General features: G+C 44.8%; 1 protein-coding gene across 1 annotated transcript in view; it reads left to right on the top strand.

The window, feature by feature from the left end:
• The window catches only part of ADAM33 (ADAM metallopeptidase domain 33), an 86509-nt gene that overhangs the window by 4234 nt on the left and 67684 nt on the right, over positions 1–14591 (top strand). Inside the window, exon 2 of the mRNA XM_042470126.1 lies at positions 299–381. Coding sequence (XP_042326060.1) covers positions 299–381 — 83 coding nt within the window. The remainder of the gene's footprint in view (positions 1–298; positions 382–14591) is intronic.

Here is a 14591-nt window from a genome sequence, read left to right as displayed (position 1 = left end):
CTATCTATCTATCTATCTATCTATCTATCTATCTATCTATCTATCTATCTATCCGCACACACTTTCTTTTGGACTATGTATATTCTTTTGGACTATGCACCAGAGAAGGAGGAATGATACGAATTCCCTTTAGTAACTGGATTATATTGTTTAAAAAGGAGGAATGGAGAAGAAGAGGGGAAAAAAGGGAATGTAAGACTAACTGATTTTTTCCCCTTATTATAGTGTGAGCCTTTGTGGATATAAACCAATTTCTTCAGATGCAGCTCGGAATGATATTTTCGTTGTTTGATTCCAGAGTTGTCCCCGAAAGGAGAGTTTGTCTTTCCTCGCTGGATTTTGGGAGGACGCAACAGGCGAGATGCCATCATGGCGGAAGAGGTAGGCTTTGCTCTTGAGATGCTTGTAAAGCCTTGTTTTTGATCTTCTTCTGGTTCCCGTTTCTTTTTGGATAGAATTCTGTTGGTTACTGCCGTCTAAAGTAGACCTATGTAGTTAATGGTGAGCCAACACATAGGTAAATGCAGTTGATTCAATGGCTGTTCTCTAGCTGGGATTAACAATAGGATGGAGGCCTCTTTATACAAGTGTTGAGACTTTGGAGGACCAAGACGTACAGTCCATGGATTCTTTATCCATCAGTTCAAGCATCCGTGGGTTCAATATATTAAATATATATATATATTTGATAATTAATTTTGCTCTAGACCAAGATACATAATTTTATTTTTCTCCTTTCAAGATATTACAACACATTAAAGTCTAATATTACGTCACGTTATGTAAGATTATAAGTTTACTTATTGGTACAGCTGTGTCCTCTCCCACAAATGTTTAAAGACATCACCAGATGGACATGTAAAGATAAAGTGACAGATAGGACGTAAATTGAAATATCTTGTTTAAGTATACAGGGAAATGTCATCCAGGAGGCCACATCTTATTTAAACTCAGTTAACAGGTGTGATAATAACAAGAAGCATTACATGAAAAGTATGCTGGCAACAACAGAGAAAACTGTTAAACGGGAAGGAGAAATAAAAGGCTACAAATAACATTTTCTGCAGAGGTTGGGAGAATAGGTGTGAATGGATGCGACTATGTGCAGGAAAGTGAACACAAACGTCAATGCAAATGTGCAAATATGTGCACCAGTTCATATAGTACACTTATGGGAAAAGTGGCTCTATGACTCTATGAAAATGTTGGAGGATATGAGATGGTTCAGGTGGAGCAGCTGCATCTGAATCTTCTGCAAAGAAGGGGGAAGGAGAAGTGAATTTGGATATGGAGAAAGCCTGAGCCCCTTAAACAGCTGTCATCTTTTGCTTTCCTGCATTCTCACAAGGTTGGGACAGAGAGACATTTGCTTTCAGTTCCTGAGATTCTTCCCTCCTGCTTGCATGGATCGCTTTGTTGGCTCGAGATATTTGCGTTTGTATTTAGCAAGAGACACAGTCCTTCTGAAGGCAGCCTTTGCCTTTGCAGCTTCTGGGAAGCCTTTTTGGCTTCTTGGAAGCACTAAGAGAGAGAATTTGTAGTTTCAGACATTGGGAATGCTCACGATTGGAGGGATTCATCTGGCGTCTGAAACATTAGACCTCTGCAAAATCACACCCAGCGCATGGAGACTTGGAGGAAAAATAAAACAGGATTGATCGGTGCAGGAGGGAGGGAAGAGGTCTTGGCCGATCAGACATAAAATGAGTCGTAATTTTTTTCTTTCCCTTTTAAAGACTCCATAAGTGGATTAATGGGAAGTGTGTCGTGTGGGGATGAGTTCCAGTAAAGCGAAGCATGAAGAGAAATAGCACGAAGCATGAAACGGGATGTGACGCAGAGCAATAGGGGCAATTGAGGGGAGAGACAACTTGGCGGAAAGGCTTAAGGCTCCCATACCTGGGCAGTGTGGTGTACTGGTTTGAGCATTGGACTATGACTCTGGAGAGCAGGGTTTGGATCCCCATTTGGCCATAAAAACATGCTGGGTGACCTTTGGCGAGTCACACTCTCTCAGCCTCAGAGGGTGGCAATGGCAAACCCTCTGAAGAAACGTGCCAAGAGACTCCATGATAGGTTTTGCCTTAGGGTCACCTTAAGTCAGAAATGACTTGAAGGCACCCAACAATAACCTGGGAATGATGGGCCCAATGCTGGCTGCCATTGGTGCTACACATTTAACAGAGCATCTGTTTTCACCAGGGTTCAGAAAAGTCTCCTGTTTTGGTCAGCACAGTCAGCTGGCAGGGGATTCTGGGAAGTGTAGTCCAAAACAGGATACTTTTCTAGCCTTTGAACTGAACCTGAAGTGCAGCATCCAAACCTAAGGAGGACATGATGGAGAAAATACCTTTGTTTCCAACCCAGTAACATGAAACGTTGATTTCTGCGAAGCATGGCTTGCTGGGGGATTATGGGAAGTGTGATTTAAGACAGGACACTTTTCCAACCTCTGAATTGAACATGAAGTGCAGCATCTAAACCCGAGGCAGACGAAATGGCGCAGAATCCAACATGTTGTGTCTCTGGTTGGTTTCTGCAAAGCACAACTTGCTGAGGGATTCTGGAAGGTATACAGTAGTCTAAAATAGGAAACATGTCATTCCATAGGATGGTGCTACGGCACTCAAGGTGATGCCAAACTGCGTTATTTCTACAGTGTAGATGCACCCCAAATCCTATTGTTACTCCCGGTTAGAACAGAGCCATTGAACCAACTGGATTTGCCATTCTGCAATGCATTGAATCTCTCTGCTCTGGTTGGGACTAACCGACAGGTTTCCAGCCTTGGTTAATGGGGACTTGCAGGACTGGCTTGTTCAATTCATCTTGCATTTCAGCAAGAAAGGAGAGCAGGGACACGAGCGGCTCATTTCTGAGTCTATATTTAGACCCCAAAGCGGTTGTGACCAGGGAATGTAGGGCAGTTGCAGGGTTTATTTTTACTTTCTCCTCGGTGTCCTCAGTGCATTCTTTTGGGAAGTCAATGGAGAGGGTATAATTTGGGGCCAGGCATGGAGGCTCCTTCTGTTCATGTTTTCGCTTCTTCCTGCAGCCCTTGACTTCCTTGCTGACATTTCCCAAAGGCCCAAACCCTCAGTTGCAGGGGGCAAATTACAGAGGATGGGGATGGAATCGCTGGTTCCTTTCTAGGCATTACAACTATTTTAGCTGGCCAGAAATACATGATAATTTATTTTAAAAATTCCTTCTGCTCTAGATTTAGGTCGGGGCTGTAGAAGGCGCACAGGATCATCCCAAACCACAAAACAGTGGCACCTTTATTGGGCCAATCCACATTCACATTTTGCACATGTCTCAAGCTTTCCGAAGCTCCACTGGCCTCTTCATCAGGCCAAAGTGTTTAAAATGACACAGGAGAAAGAAAGGAAAACAATTGACCATGTTAGTCATGGTTCGCTTTAGCCAGATTTTTATTTCAAAGTTTCTAAGCTGCCTTGGTCCCTGGGCAGGAGAAAGGGGGAATATAGATTGAAGGAATAAATAATAGATCAATCCATTTTGAGATCGCCTGGGATGAGGAAGGCTTCTGTAAAAATTTAGCACCCAGAGGTGCTGCCTTCAACATTTCACTCCTCCCTTCCTCCTTCCCTCTTTCCACAATGTTGATGCCAAGCGCCAGCTCTTTATCTGGGAGGATGCCAGAGTGGCACCAGCGTAAAGTGAGTAAGCGGCATGAGCTGGCACTGAGTAACTCAGCAGCTGGCAAGATGGGCTTGGCAAAGGAAAGCAACAGGGAGGATGCAGCTGTAGGTTTCCATGGCAACAAGCATCCTGGCAAAGCAGTCCAGGGCACAGACTGCCCAAGACCTGGGCAGCTGGTGGAAGCTGGAAGTTGTGGCATAGCATAGCAAGGCCTGGGTGGCAGATCCTTGACTTACACCCATAAAGACATGTAGACAATGATGGGACTGAGAAATGGGGAGGTTGTGAAGGAAGCAGCTGCTGAGTGGAAACACTGCTGCAGAGGAAACTGAATAAGCATGTGGGCAGGAGATGGCAAGCAGAGGGTTATTTTAATGCCCCGTTTGCATTTTCTTGATGTTTTTTCAGCCCCCCCCCCAAGTGCTTGTTTCTTCTTTGTAGAAGAGAAAGGCTTCTGGACTGCCAGAGCAGGCGAGGGTGCAGTGTGTCTTGTGGTCCTTGTTATCTCCCAAGGTGGTTTTTGCTGGCCTTAGGCCACCACATAGTCCCCAACTTCATCCCACTTTGATGATTCCCCCCCCCCCAAAAAAGTGGGACTCTCCACTCCTAGGTCTAATCTGCACTGCAGAAGTAATGCAGCTTGACACTGCTTTAACTGCCATGGTTCTGTGCTATGGAATCCAGGGATTTGTAGTTTGTTGTGGCACCAGAGCTTTCTGGGCCTGAAGAAGGGGTAAAATAGCTCCCCAAAAACTCCAAAAAGCCCAGCATTTCATAGCATTGAAGGGGCCAGGGCAAATTTAAGCGGGCTATGTCCTCGTTCATGTCCAACTTCATTATTTTAGCAGTGCAGATTAGACCTGAGAACCAAAGCTAAGCACATCTGTGCAGGTCTCAGAGCAGGAAACTCAAAGATGGAAACCTCTGGCCTTTTAGACCTCTTCTGCAAATAATGGTACAGCTTCTCTTTTCTTGATCAGTTCTTGTTGTTAACTGCTGTCAAGTCGAATTTGACTTATAGATGAGAGACCTCCAAGTCTTGATGAAGTCCATCTGGAATGCAGTCTTCATCTTTTCCTCCCGCTTTCCACCTTACCAAGCATTACTGCCTTTTCTAGGGAATCATGTTGTCTCTTGGTTTGGCCAAAGTACAACAGCCTCAGTTTAATAATAATAATAAATAATAAAGTGTTTATTTCTATCCCGCTCCTTCCTGCAATCAGGGCGGCTTACAACAAGATTAAAACAACAATACATAAAACATTAAAATACATATATATCAAAGCCATCCATACAACAATAAAAATAACAGGCAAAAAAAGCCCCATAGCCCAACCTCTTGGCCACGGAAGAGGAGGGAGGCCCACAGGATCTTAATCGGGGAATGCCTGTTGGAACAGGAAGGTTTTCAGGTCCTTCCTGAATTGGGCCAGGGTGGTAGTCGAGCGGAGCTCAGTGGGCAGCGTATTCCAAAGGGCTGGGGCAGCGGTGGAAAATGTCCTCCGTGTGGTGGAGGATAATCTAGCCCCAGGCACCTTCAGTAGTTGCTGCCCAGACGTTCTGAGGGTGCGAGACGGAATGTACGGGGAGAGGCGGTCCTTTTAATCATCTTGACCTTTAGGGAGATTTCTGGCTTGATTTGCTCTAGGATCCATTTGTTTGTTTTAAAGAAGTATCTTAAAAATCATTATACAGTTGGTCCTCTGGGTCCATGGATTCTTTATCCACGGATTCAAGCTTCCATGGTTTGAATATATATATTCTCCCAAAAGTCAACCTTGATTTTGCCATTTTATGTAATTTTACTGTGCCATTGTATTTAACCGGACTTGAACATCCATGGATTTGGGTATCAAAAGGGGGGGGGGGCGTCCTGAAACCCAAACCCAGCAGAGAGCAAGTTCATGATACCTCTGAGTGTGGTGGAGTCTCCTTCTTTGGAGGTACTGAAGCAGAGGCTTGATGGCCATCTGTTGGGGTGCTTTGACAGTGTCTTCCTGCATGGCAGATTGAGGTTGGACTGGATGACTCTTGAGGTTTTTCCAACTCTATGATTCTATGATTCTAAATTGTCTTTAGAAGACAAACCCAGCTTGCAACAGGAATCTAAGTTTTCTCCAGTCTATGCCTGCCCTAAGCACCACTAGGGGATTTCCTCTTCTTTTCTCCTTTTGTCTCCTCTTCCATACGGCTTCATATCTCAGCTACAGTCCTCACCCTTCCCCAAGCTAAGATACCAGGCCTGACTCAATTGGCCATTCTTTGGGAATGACTCAAAAGAGTGAGGGTGCTGGGTGGGGACTTTCTGAGGTTCCTTTGGAGACCTTTTGCCTGGCTTGCTAAGAGCTGAGAAGAGTCAGGAGCCAATTCCATTTGGCTAAGGAAGGGAATGCATTTCCCTCTGGTCTTCAGGCAACAGTGATGGGTAGTTTGTCATATATTTGGACACAGAGCCTGACTCATCCCAAGAGCTCTCTGATTTTGGCTTCAAAATACAGTGGAATAATCATTATCTTTGCCCAGAGAGAAAACGTATAGCTGTTGTTGTTGTTGTTGTTGTTGTTGTTGTTGTCATCACTTTTTGGAGAGCCAGCGTGGTGTAGTGGCTTGAGTGATGGACTTTGACCCTGGAGAGCATTGCTTACCATTGCCATCCTCTGAGGCTGAGAGGATGTGACTTGCCCAAGGTCACCCAGGTGGTTTACATGGCCAAGATGGGATTTGAACCCTGGTCTCGAAAGTCATAGTCCCACACTCAATGGTGGGACTGAGAGAAGGACCTCTTCTGAGGATCTTTCCTTTTTTTTTTAATTATAGCTTCCAGGATTCAGAAACCAGTTTGGCCAGTTGCCCTGCAGATTGAGGATTATGGAAGTTGCTGTCAAAAGTTACATGGCTGCCATCTTCATCCACCGGACTGCTAAGCCAAAATGCAATATGAAGGTGAAACTTCAGTTCTTTGAGCCAAACATATTGTCTCAGAGAAGGCAGTTTCCTTTCAACCATCTCTAAAGTTTGAAACTTTGAGCAAGAGCTGAGACGATTCTAGGAAATGGGTGGCATTGTGTGTGTTGATCACAAATGCCTCCTCCCTCTCCGTTGCCTCCATCCATAAGAACAGTTCTTTCAATTTTTGTCCTTCGTTGTGCTGGTTTGGCAGCTCTTTGTTGTTGCTCTTGTTGCGTTCTGGCACCGTTCCTCCCATTGAGGGGCTCGGATAAACCTCCGATTATTGCTTCCCATTGTTTTCCTTTGCCTTGGGCCCAATGGGGAGAACTGGAGGGGGCTGGGAATTGCTGGGAACTGAAACCTCAGCCTCTCGGGATGGATTCAGCTCTTGCTTGAAGAATTCCCAGTGACTGTGGCGGTGGAAGGGCATGTTGGGGTTGGGGAGTGAAGAATAACAGGGCCAGAGGCTGAAAGGGGATCTGATTTCCTTCCTTGGGAATATGGGGACTGTGCTGGGAACAAGACTGTACCAACCGGGCCGGTCGCCAAGGGTGAAGCGGAGGCCAATGTTGTGTCAGGACTAGGGTTTGGAGAGCAACTCCATCCGTGGCTGAAAGTGTCAGTTTCTGGAAGGCTTTCTGGAGCACATCTGGTTTCCATAAGCCTTTCCATATGGTTCAGACTCTCTCTTTCTGTGTACAATAGCATCCAAAATCCACAAAACTGTGAAACCTTTATCGGACCAACCAAAATGCACAAAATACACGTTGCAAGCTTTTGAAGCTCCACTGGCTTCTTCATCAGGCAAAGGTGTTATAAATCATACAGGAGAATTTGTGTGTGTGTGTGTGTGTGTGTGTGTGTGATGTTACTCACAGACCTACTGTATATATTGGCATGCAGTTGTTGGAAAGATTGTTTGGAGGGATATCTGTGCAGCCAGGCCACTCCTCCTTCTGGCCACATAGGTTCTGGGAGTAAATTCCATTAAATTCCAAACACAAAAAGATACTCCATTTCCTTGAAAACTTGCAAACATGGGTCTGTGCATTTTGGTTACTTGTTACACTGTTTTGTGGATGCTATTTTACTTTTCTATATGGCCAACACTGCTACCCGCAGCAATGTTTTCTGTGTGTATGGAATCAGAGAATCATAGAATCATAGAGTCGAAAGAGACCCCAAGGGCCATCCAGGCCAGCCCCATTCTGCCATGCAGGAACTCCCAATCAAAGCATCAGCATTGACAGATGGCCATCCAACTTCTGTTTAAAGACCTCCAAGGTAGGTGTGTATGTGTGTGTGAAAAAGAGAGAGAGAGAGATTCCAGTTTTGGGGGCATTCAGAAGTGATGGTCCACTGGTATCTATCTGTTTGAGGAAGGTGGCTGTACACCACCTTGAGTTCCCTATATTGGGAGAAAGATGGTATATAAGTAAATATAATAACAATAACAACAACAACACTGACTGGTTAACAAGCAACAAACCAAATAGGCTGGCATCCTGTCAGTGGGTTATGTGCACATATATTCCCATATGCATGTGGTTGTACTAAGCTGACCACGACGTAGCCATTCAGAACAGGGTTGCATAAGTGGAGTAGTTGTTTCACTTGCAGTTGTGCTTTCTTGGATGGTGCATAACTATGGAAAGCAGCTGTGCTCCAGGATTTGATCCAGGATGGGTGTGCTGACCAGGCGTGTATCACAGAGAGCTGGCTAATCTTTCTCAGCTCTGTCAGCCTGGGTTCTCTGTGCAGCAGCAGACAAAGCGAGTTTGGGATCGGTGGGATGGAGATGCAGTGGTCAATCTGGCCTCAGTCTCCCTCACCAGGGACCCCATCTCTCAGTCTATGGGATTTCAGTGTGCCAGTGCAATTCTAGGCTGCATCAATAGGAGTATTGTGTCTAGGATCCAGAGGAGTTGTAGTACCACTCTATTCTGCTTTGCTCAGAGTTTACCTGGAATATTGTGTCCATTTCTGGTCACCACAATTCAAGAAGGATATTGAGAAGCTGGAGCGTTTCCAAAGGAGGGTGAAAAATCTAGAAACCATAAAGCCCAATAAGGAGAGACCTAGGGAGCTGGGCATGTTTAGCCTGGAGAAGAGAAGGTTATGGGGTGAGATGATTATGATAGCCCTGTTTAAGTATTTGAAGGGATGTCACATTGAGGATGGAGCAAGCTTGTTTTCTGCTTCTCCAGAGACTAGGACACAGAGCAATGGATGCAAGCTACAGGAAAAGGGATTCCTCCTAAACGTTAGGAAGAACCTCCTGACAGTAAGAGCTGTTTGACCGTGGAACACACTTTCTTATGGATTTCAATGGCTTCCCTGTGCATTTTGATCTGATAGGTATTGGCATGGTCCAGAATTTCAGTGTTTTCAAAGAGTATATATTTCCCACTCTCTTCCACACCAGCATTCACAGCTGCTGGTGAAACGCCAGGAAAAAACTCTTCTAGAACACGGCCTCATAGCCTGAAAAACCCACAAAAAACTATGGATGCTGGGCTTGAAAGCCTTAGACTTCACACAGATCTCAAGTCCTTTCAAGATACTTTCAAGTCAAGTCTGAAGTCAAACCTCAAGTCTGGGACCCAGCCTTTAACATGGGGTGCATTTTTGGAAAGGAACAGCAAACATGTTAGGCAATGGGCGTGAGGTAGGGGTTGAGGTCTGCTTGGCAGCTTGTTCCTGTTGAACATCAGAGGATCCTTCTAAAACTTTTCCAAAGCTTTAGAAGGATCTTTCCACCTCAAACCCATTGCCTAATGCATTGGCTGCCTTTGGGGACAGGTGGAGCCTGCTGCTCAAAGCGAATGGCACTAGCTGGTCAGTCATTAAAAATATAAATGTCTCAAGTCAAATCGAGTCAGTACATCATTTTTGCCAAGCCAGGTCCAAGTCAAGTCACCGAGTCTGACTAAAGTCTGAGTCAATTGGCTTGAGTCTGCATAAGTGATAAGTAAGCACATTAGCAGATGCACAGTCATTTGAACATTGTTGGTTTTCAGGAGAAGGGTGGAGTAGCCTAACCGCCACTTAGCTACGTGCCAGATGTTTGCATCCCCCTTTCTTCATTTCCTGCATCGATTCCTCTGATTTTACATTTGAGGGGAACCCCTCCCCACTTTTTGGCAGATTTGCCATTCTGCAATGTGTGGAGGTCTTTGCTGTAGAAGCTGCTGCAACGTCTCCACAACCACAGCCAGAGCTTGCCAGACTCATATGTGCCTTGGAGGCAGAGGCGGTGGTTTCTTCTTCCTTTCTGGTTTTACAGTTATTCTTATTTTTTCTCTTTAATAGGAGCACCTGTTTGTCATCTGGGGCCTGGAAGCTGCGGTGCCTGTTTTTTTAGCCTCTGCATGTTACAGGGTGCATCTACACAGTAGAAATAATGCAGTTTGACATCACTTTGAAGTGCTGTCACTCCATCCTATGGATTCCAGGGATTTGTTTTTTTACAAGGTCTTTAGCCTTCTCTGCCAAAGGCAAATCCCAAGATTGAGCCATGACAGTTAAAGTGGTGTCAAACTGCATTATTTCTAGTGTAGATGACCCCGCAGTCACCCAGGTTGCTGCCACACAGCAGAATTAATGCAGTTTGACACTGCTTTAACTGACATGGTTCAGCACTGTGAAATCCTGGGATTTGTAGTTTGGTGAGGTATTTAGCCTTCTCTGTCAGAGAGCTCTGGTTCCCCAGCAAACTACAAAACCTAGGATTCCATAAGATGAAGTCATGACAGTTAAAGTGGTGTCAAACTGCATTAATTCTGTAGAGTGGCAGCAGCCCCAGAGACAAAGGGGAGCGGATGAGAGACAAAATCCCCTCTTTTTGGTGGGTGCCACGGATTACTTGTTTGTTTCTTCCCAACCACTGGCCCTTTTTGACCTTCGATAGGGTGACATCTGGACTGTTAAAAGCAGGCTTGCATAATTCCTCTTTCTGCATAACCTCCTTGAAGCGTGCAAAGTGTGTTTATTGTGGCTGGAACTTTGAAATAGTTCTTTTCTGAATAACAATTCCCAGAGTCATTGTTGTGGTTCTTGGGTGCCTTCAAGTCATTTCTGACGTATGATGACCCTAGGGCAAACCTATCCAGGGGTTTGCCATTGCCATCGTCTGAGACTGAGAGCATGTGACATGCCCAAGGTCAAGTTTCCATGGTTGAGCAGGATTCGAACCCTGACCCCTCAGAGTCCTAGTTTAACACTCAAGTCACTGTGCCATGCTGGTTCCCTCCCAGAATCATACCCTCCAATATTTTGCAGGTGAAAACTGTGACACATGTAGCCAAGCAACATCATAACGTGGTCAAAATGGCAAAATCTGTTAATGAGGATAACCACACAAGTGAGGAAAGGTTGCAGATGTTTGCTTTTGCCTAAGCCAACAGGGAAGGGCATGTTTCTGTCCCTTCCTCTCCTTTCCACTGCTGAGTTAATGGAGTGCATACTACTTTTTGAAATCAGTTGGCAGCAATGGAACTAAGCTGGGGACAAAGAGGAAAGGTGGGAGCAGGAGAAAGAAACTGGGACATTTTAAAAGCAGCTGAGAAAGTGGGATGGCAGAGAATTCATTGGAAGAGATGGAGGATATGCACAGACTGGGAAGATTCTGAGATTTGTTGTCCAGTTTTTAAAAAAGTGTTTTGTAGTCTTCCACCTCTTCCGAAACAGCTCTCAATGACTGAGAGCCAAATGTTATAAGGATTTGGATTAAACCAGGAATGGTCAACTGCTTGATGTAATAGTTTGAGTGCTGGACTATGACTCTGGAGACCAGGGGTCAATTTCCAGCTCAGCCATGAAAACCACTGGGAAACCTTGGGAAGTCACATACTCTCAGCCTCAGGGGAAGGTAAAGGCAAACCTCCTCTGAACAAATCGTGCCAAGAAAACCCTGTGATAGGGTTGCCATGAATTGGAAATGACTTGAAGGCACAAAACAACAGCAGCAGCAGCAGCAGCAGCAGCAACATCAGCCAACTGCACAGAGTGGGGTTCATTTTACCTCCCAATGCCCATCCGAAAGGCTGCATCAACAAGTTTCACCATGCCCAAAGTGATGCATTGTCACTTTGAGCTGCAATTTGGGCTGATTCCCCCCCCCTCTTTTTTGGTTTTGGGGAGGTATAGGTGTGTCTGCAAGGCTAGAAATCATCATCATCATCATTCCTAGGCAGTTTTGGTATGTTTGGGGACCAAAAAAGTACCACCACCCCTTCTCTAAATAAAACAATTGGGGGGGGGGATTTGGAGGCTGGAGACATCTTCTGGGGGTCGCAAGGGATGTATGTAGGGGTCCCGATGTCCATGTTTGCCCAGCCCTAGACTAAACATATGCTCCTAACTTTTCATATTTAGGATTGTATTGCTGTCCTGAAAGAAGAAGAAAGGGGGGAAATCCGAAAATGCAAGAAGTTACGTAGCAGTTTATCACACACGCACAGATGAACACAGCATCTATCTGAAAGAGAAAGTAGTGCGAATGTGAATGAAATTGTCACATAAGCACATACCCATTGGCTTCTTGATTTTGAATTAGCGTGGTTTTGCGCATGCGCAGGGAGGACAGGATCCCATGGCCAACAGTAATCGCATGACCAAACTGGAGATACATCTCATACTAACGCAAATGTGAATTTATTGCGAATTAGCAGTGGAAAAGGATTTATTAATTTGATATTTTTCTGAATTCAGTTATTTCTGGGATGTCTCCTGATTGCGTTTGGATTGCCTTCTGTTTGCGTGGAATGTCGTTTGAAAATCTTTTGTGAACTTACATGAAATAACTTGGATTAACCTTTGGTGTACCTTCCAATTTTCCCCGTGTGATAAAGTCCCTAGTCTTTCTCTGCTGGCTTCCTGGTAGAGGAGCTTTACAAGAATAAGCCATTGTGGTCTATGCTTGGCAGAGAGGGAATGTGCCATTCAACCCATCTTCTGAGCAGCTTTTGTTGAATGGCCCACATGTCAGTTTCTCTGAGCCTGGCATGCACATGGAACAGGGAGGGTCCTGTCCAACCCACTCCTTCTGGACTCTGTCCCATAATTGCTGTCTTCTGAATTGTGAAAGAAAACATTTTGTTTTCTGGGCAGGACCGAAATAGACCTCCATCACTTGACAGCTTGTGCTCTTCAGCTGTTGAAATGGAGTTCCCCATTTGGTGCTGGGGTGGGCAAAGTGTGATCCCAGGGTTGCATTGTTCTTTTGTGGCCCTCTTTGTGTCCTTTTCCTAGCCCCAAAATTGGGCTGAATAGCCTTGTGAGAGGTTCTTCTACCTATCCTACCAGATCATCTGGGAGACATTGACTAGTCAGCCAGGACTAGGTTGGCAACCGTCAGCCAGAGGACTTTTTCTTCAGCCGCCCCAAAACTGTGGGATGACCTGCTGGAAGAGACTTGACAGCTGAATATGCTGTCTGGATTTAAAACAGCATTGAAGACTAGGCTCTTCTGGCAGATGATTTCAAAATTGTGAATTTTAAATGACGAATTTTAGACGTGGATTGTTTTGATACGTGCGCACCTTATTCGTCCTTTTAAACTGATGTGTATTTTAATCCATGCATTTTAACTGATGTTGTTGTTCGCTAATTGTTGTTGCCCCACCTTGATTCATGGGGAGAGGTGGGCAAGAAATAATAATAATCATCATCATCATCATCATCATCATCATCATCATCATCATCATCATCATCCTATGGCTGCCACCACTTGTGAGGGCTTCCATGTATCCCTACCTCTGCCACCGAATGTGAGGATCTCCTCCTGTGCTATCACTTTGGCATCTAGATGCCCCTATCGCTCCTGTGTAAGTCTTTATGCATTTGGTCACCCGACTGAATGCCACCCCTCTGCCACTACAAGCACCACATGTCTGAAATCAGGCTTTCCAGTACTGTATCCCTTCTGCAGCATTCTCAAAGGCTACAGGAATGTATAATACAGAAATGATGTAATTAACAGAGATTGAGCAAAACATCAAATATAGCATCAAAGATCATCATCACAGAACCTATTTCTATATATGGTTATGAAAGCTTGACAGTGAAGAAAGCTGATAGGAGGAAAATCAACTCATTTGAGATGTGATGCTGGAGGAGAGTGCGGAGGATAAAAAGACCAGTAAATGGGTCCTGGAGCAAATTAAGCCTGAGCTCTGCTTGGAAACAAAGAGGATTAATCTGAGACTGTTGTACTTTGGACACGTCATGAGAAGACATAACTCACTGGAAAAGACAACAATCCTTGGCAAAGTAGAAGGCCAAAGGAGAAAGACCAATTTCCAGATGTTGTTGATAGGAAGACTTTCCACACTGCAGAAATAATCCAGTTTGGCACCGCTTTAACTGTCATGCTCAATGCTATGGAATTGTGGGGATTGTAGTTTGTTGTGGCACCAGAGCTCTTTGACAGAGAAGGCTAAATATATCACAAAACTACAGTTCCTAGAATTCCACAGCATTGAGCCATGGCAGTTAAAGTGATGCCAAGCCAGATTATTTCTACAGTGCGGATGCAGCTGTGGAGGTCTCAAGATGTTGCTGTTCTCAGTTCGGATGTTTTTGGAGGGACATTCATGCTTGCCAGACCCTCCTCCTTCTGGCCATGTGGCTATTCCAGGAAAAAAAGTAAGTTCCATTAGCAAGACAAAAAGAGATGCTTCTCTTGAGATCCAGATTGCCTCAGTCCAGCCTTACCTGAACTGAGAACAGATTCATTTAATCATCTTTGCTGCCAGGCAGAGTCTTGACAAAATGCAGGCTTGAGGATAACATCATCACAATTTTTTCTCCTCCTGTATGATTTTCAACACCCTTTGCCTGATGAAGAAGCCAGGTATCACTGTTTTGTGGATTTCAGATGTTATTGGACTTTGCTACATGGTCAAGATATACCAATAAACATCACTAATTTTCCAGTAAGAGGGCTGGAAAATAGTAATAACAGCCAGGTTTAA

The sequence above is a fragment of the Sceloporus undulatus genome, chromosome 5 (assembly GCF_019175285.1).
Source record: "Sceloporus undulatus isolate JIND9_A2432 ecotype Alabama chromosome 5, SceUnd_v1.1, whole genome shotgun sequence".
NCBI lineage: Eukaryota > Metazoa > Chordata > Lepidosauria > Squamata > Phrynosomatidae > Sceloporus > Sceloporus undulatus.
The sequence above is the reverse complement of the archived record's forward strand: the minus strand, read 5'-3'. Positions and strand labels throughout refer to the sequence as shown.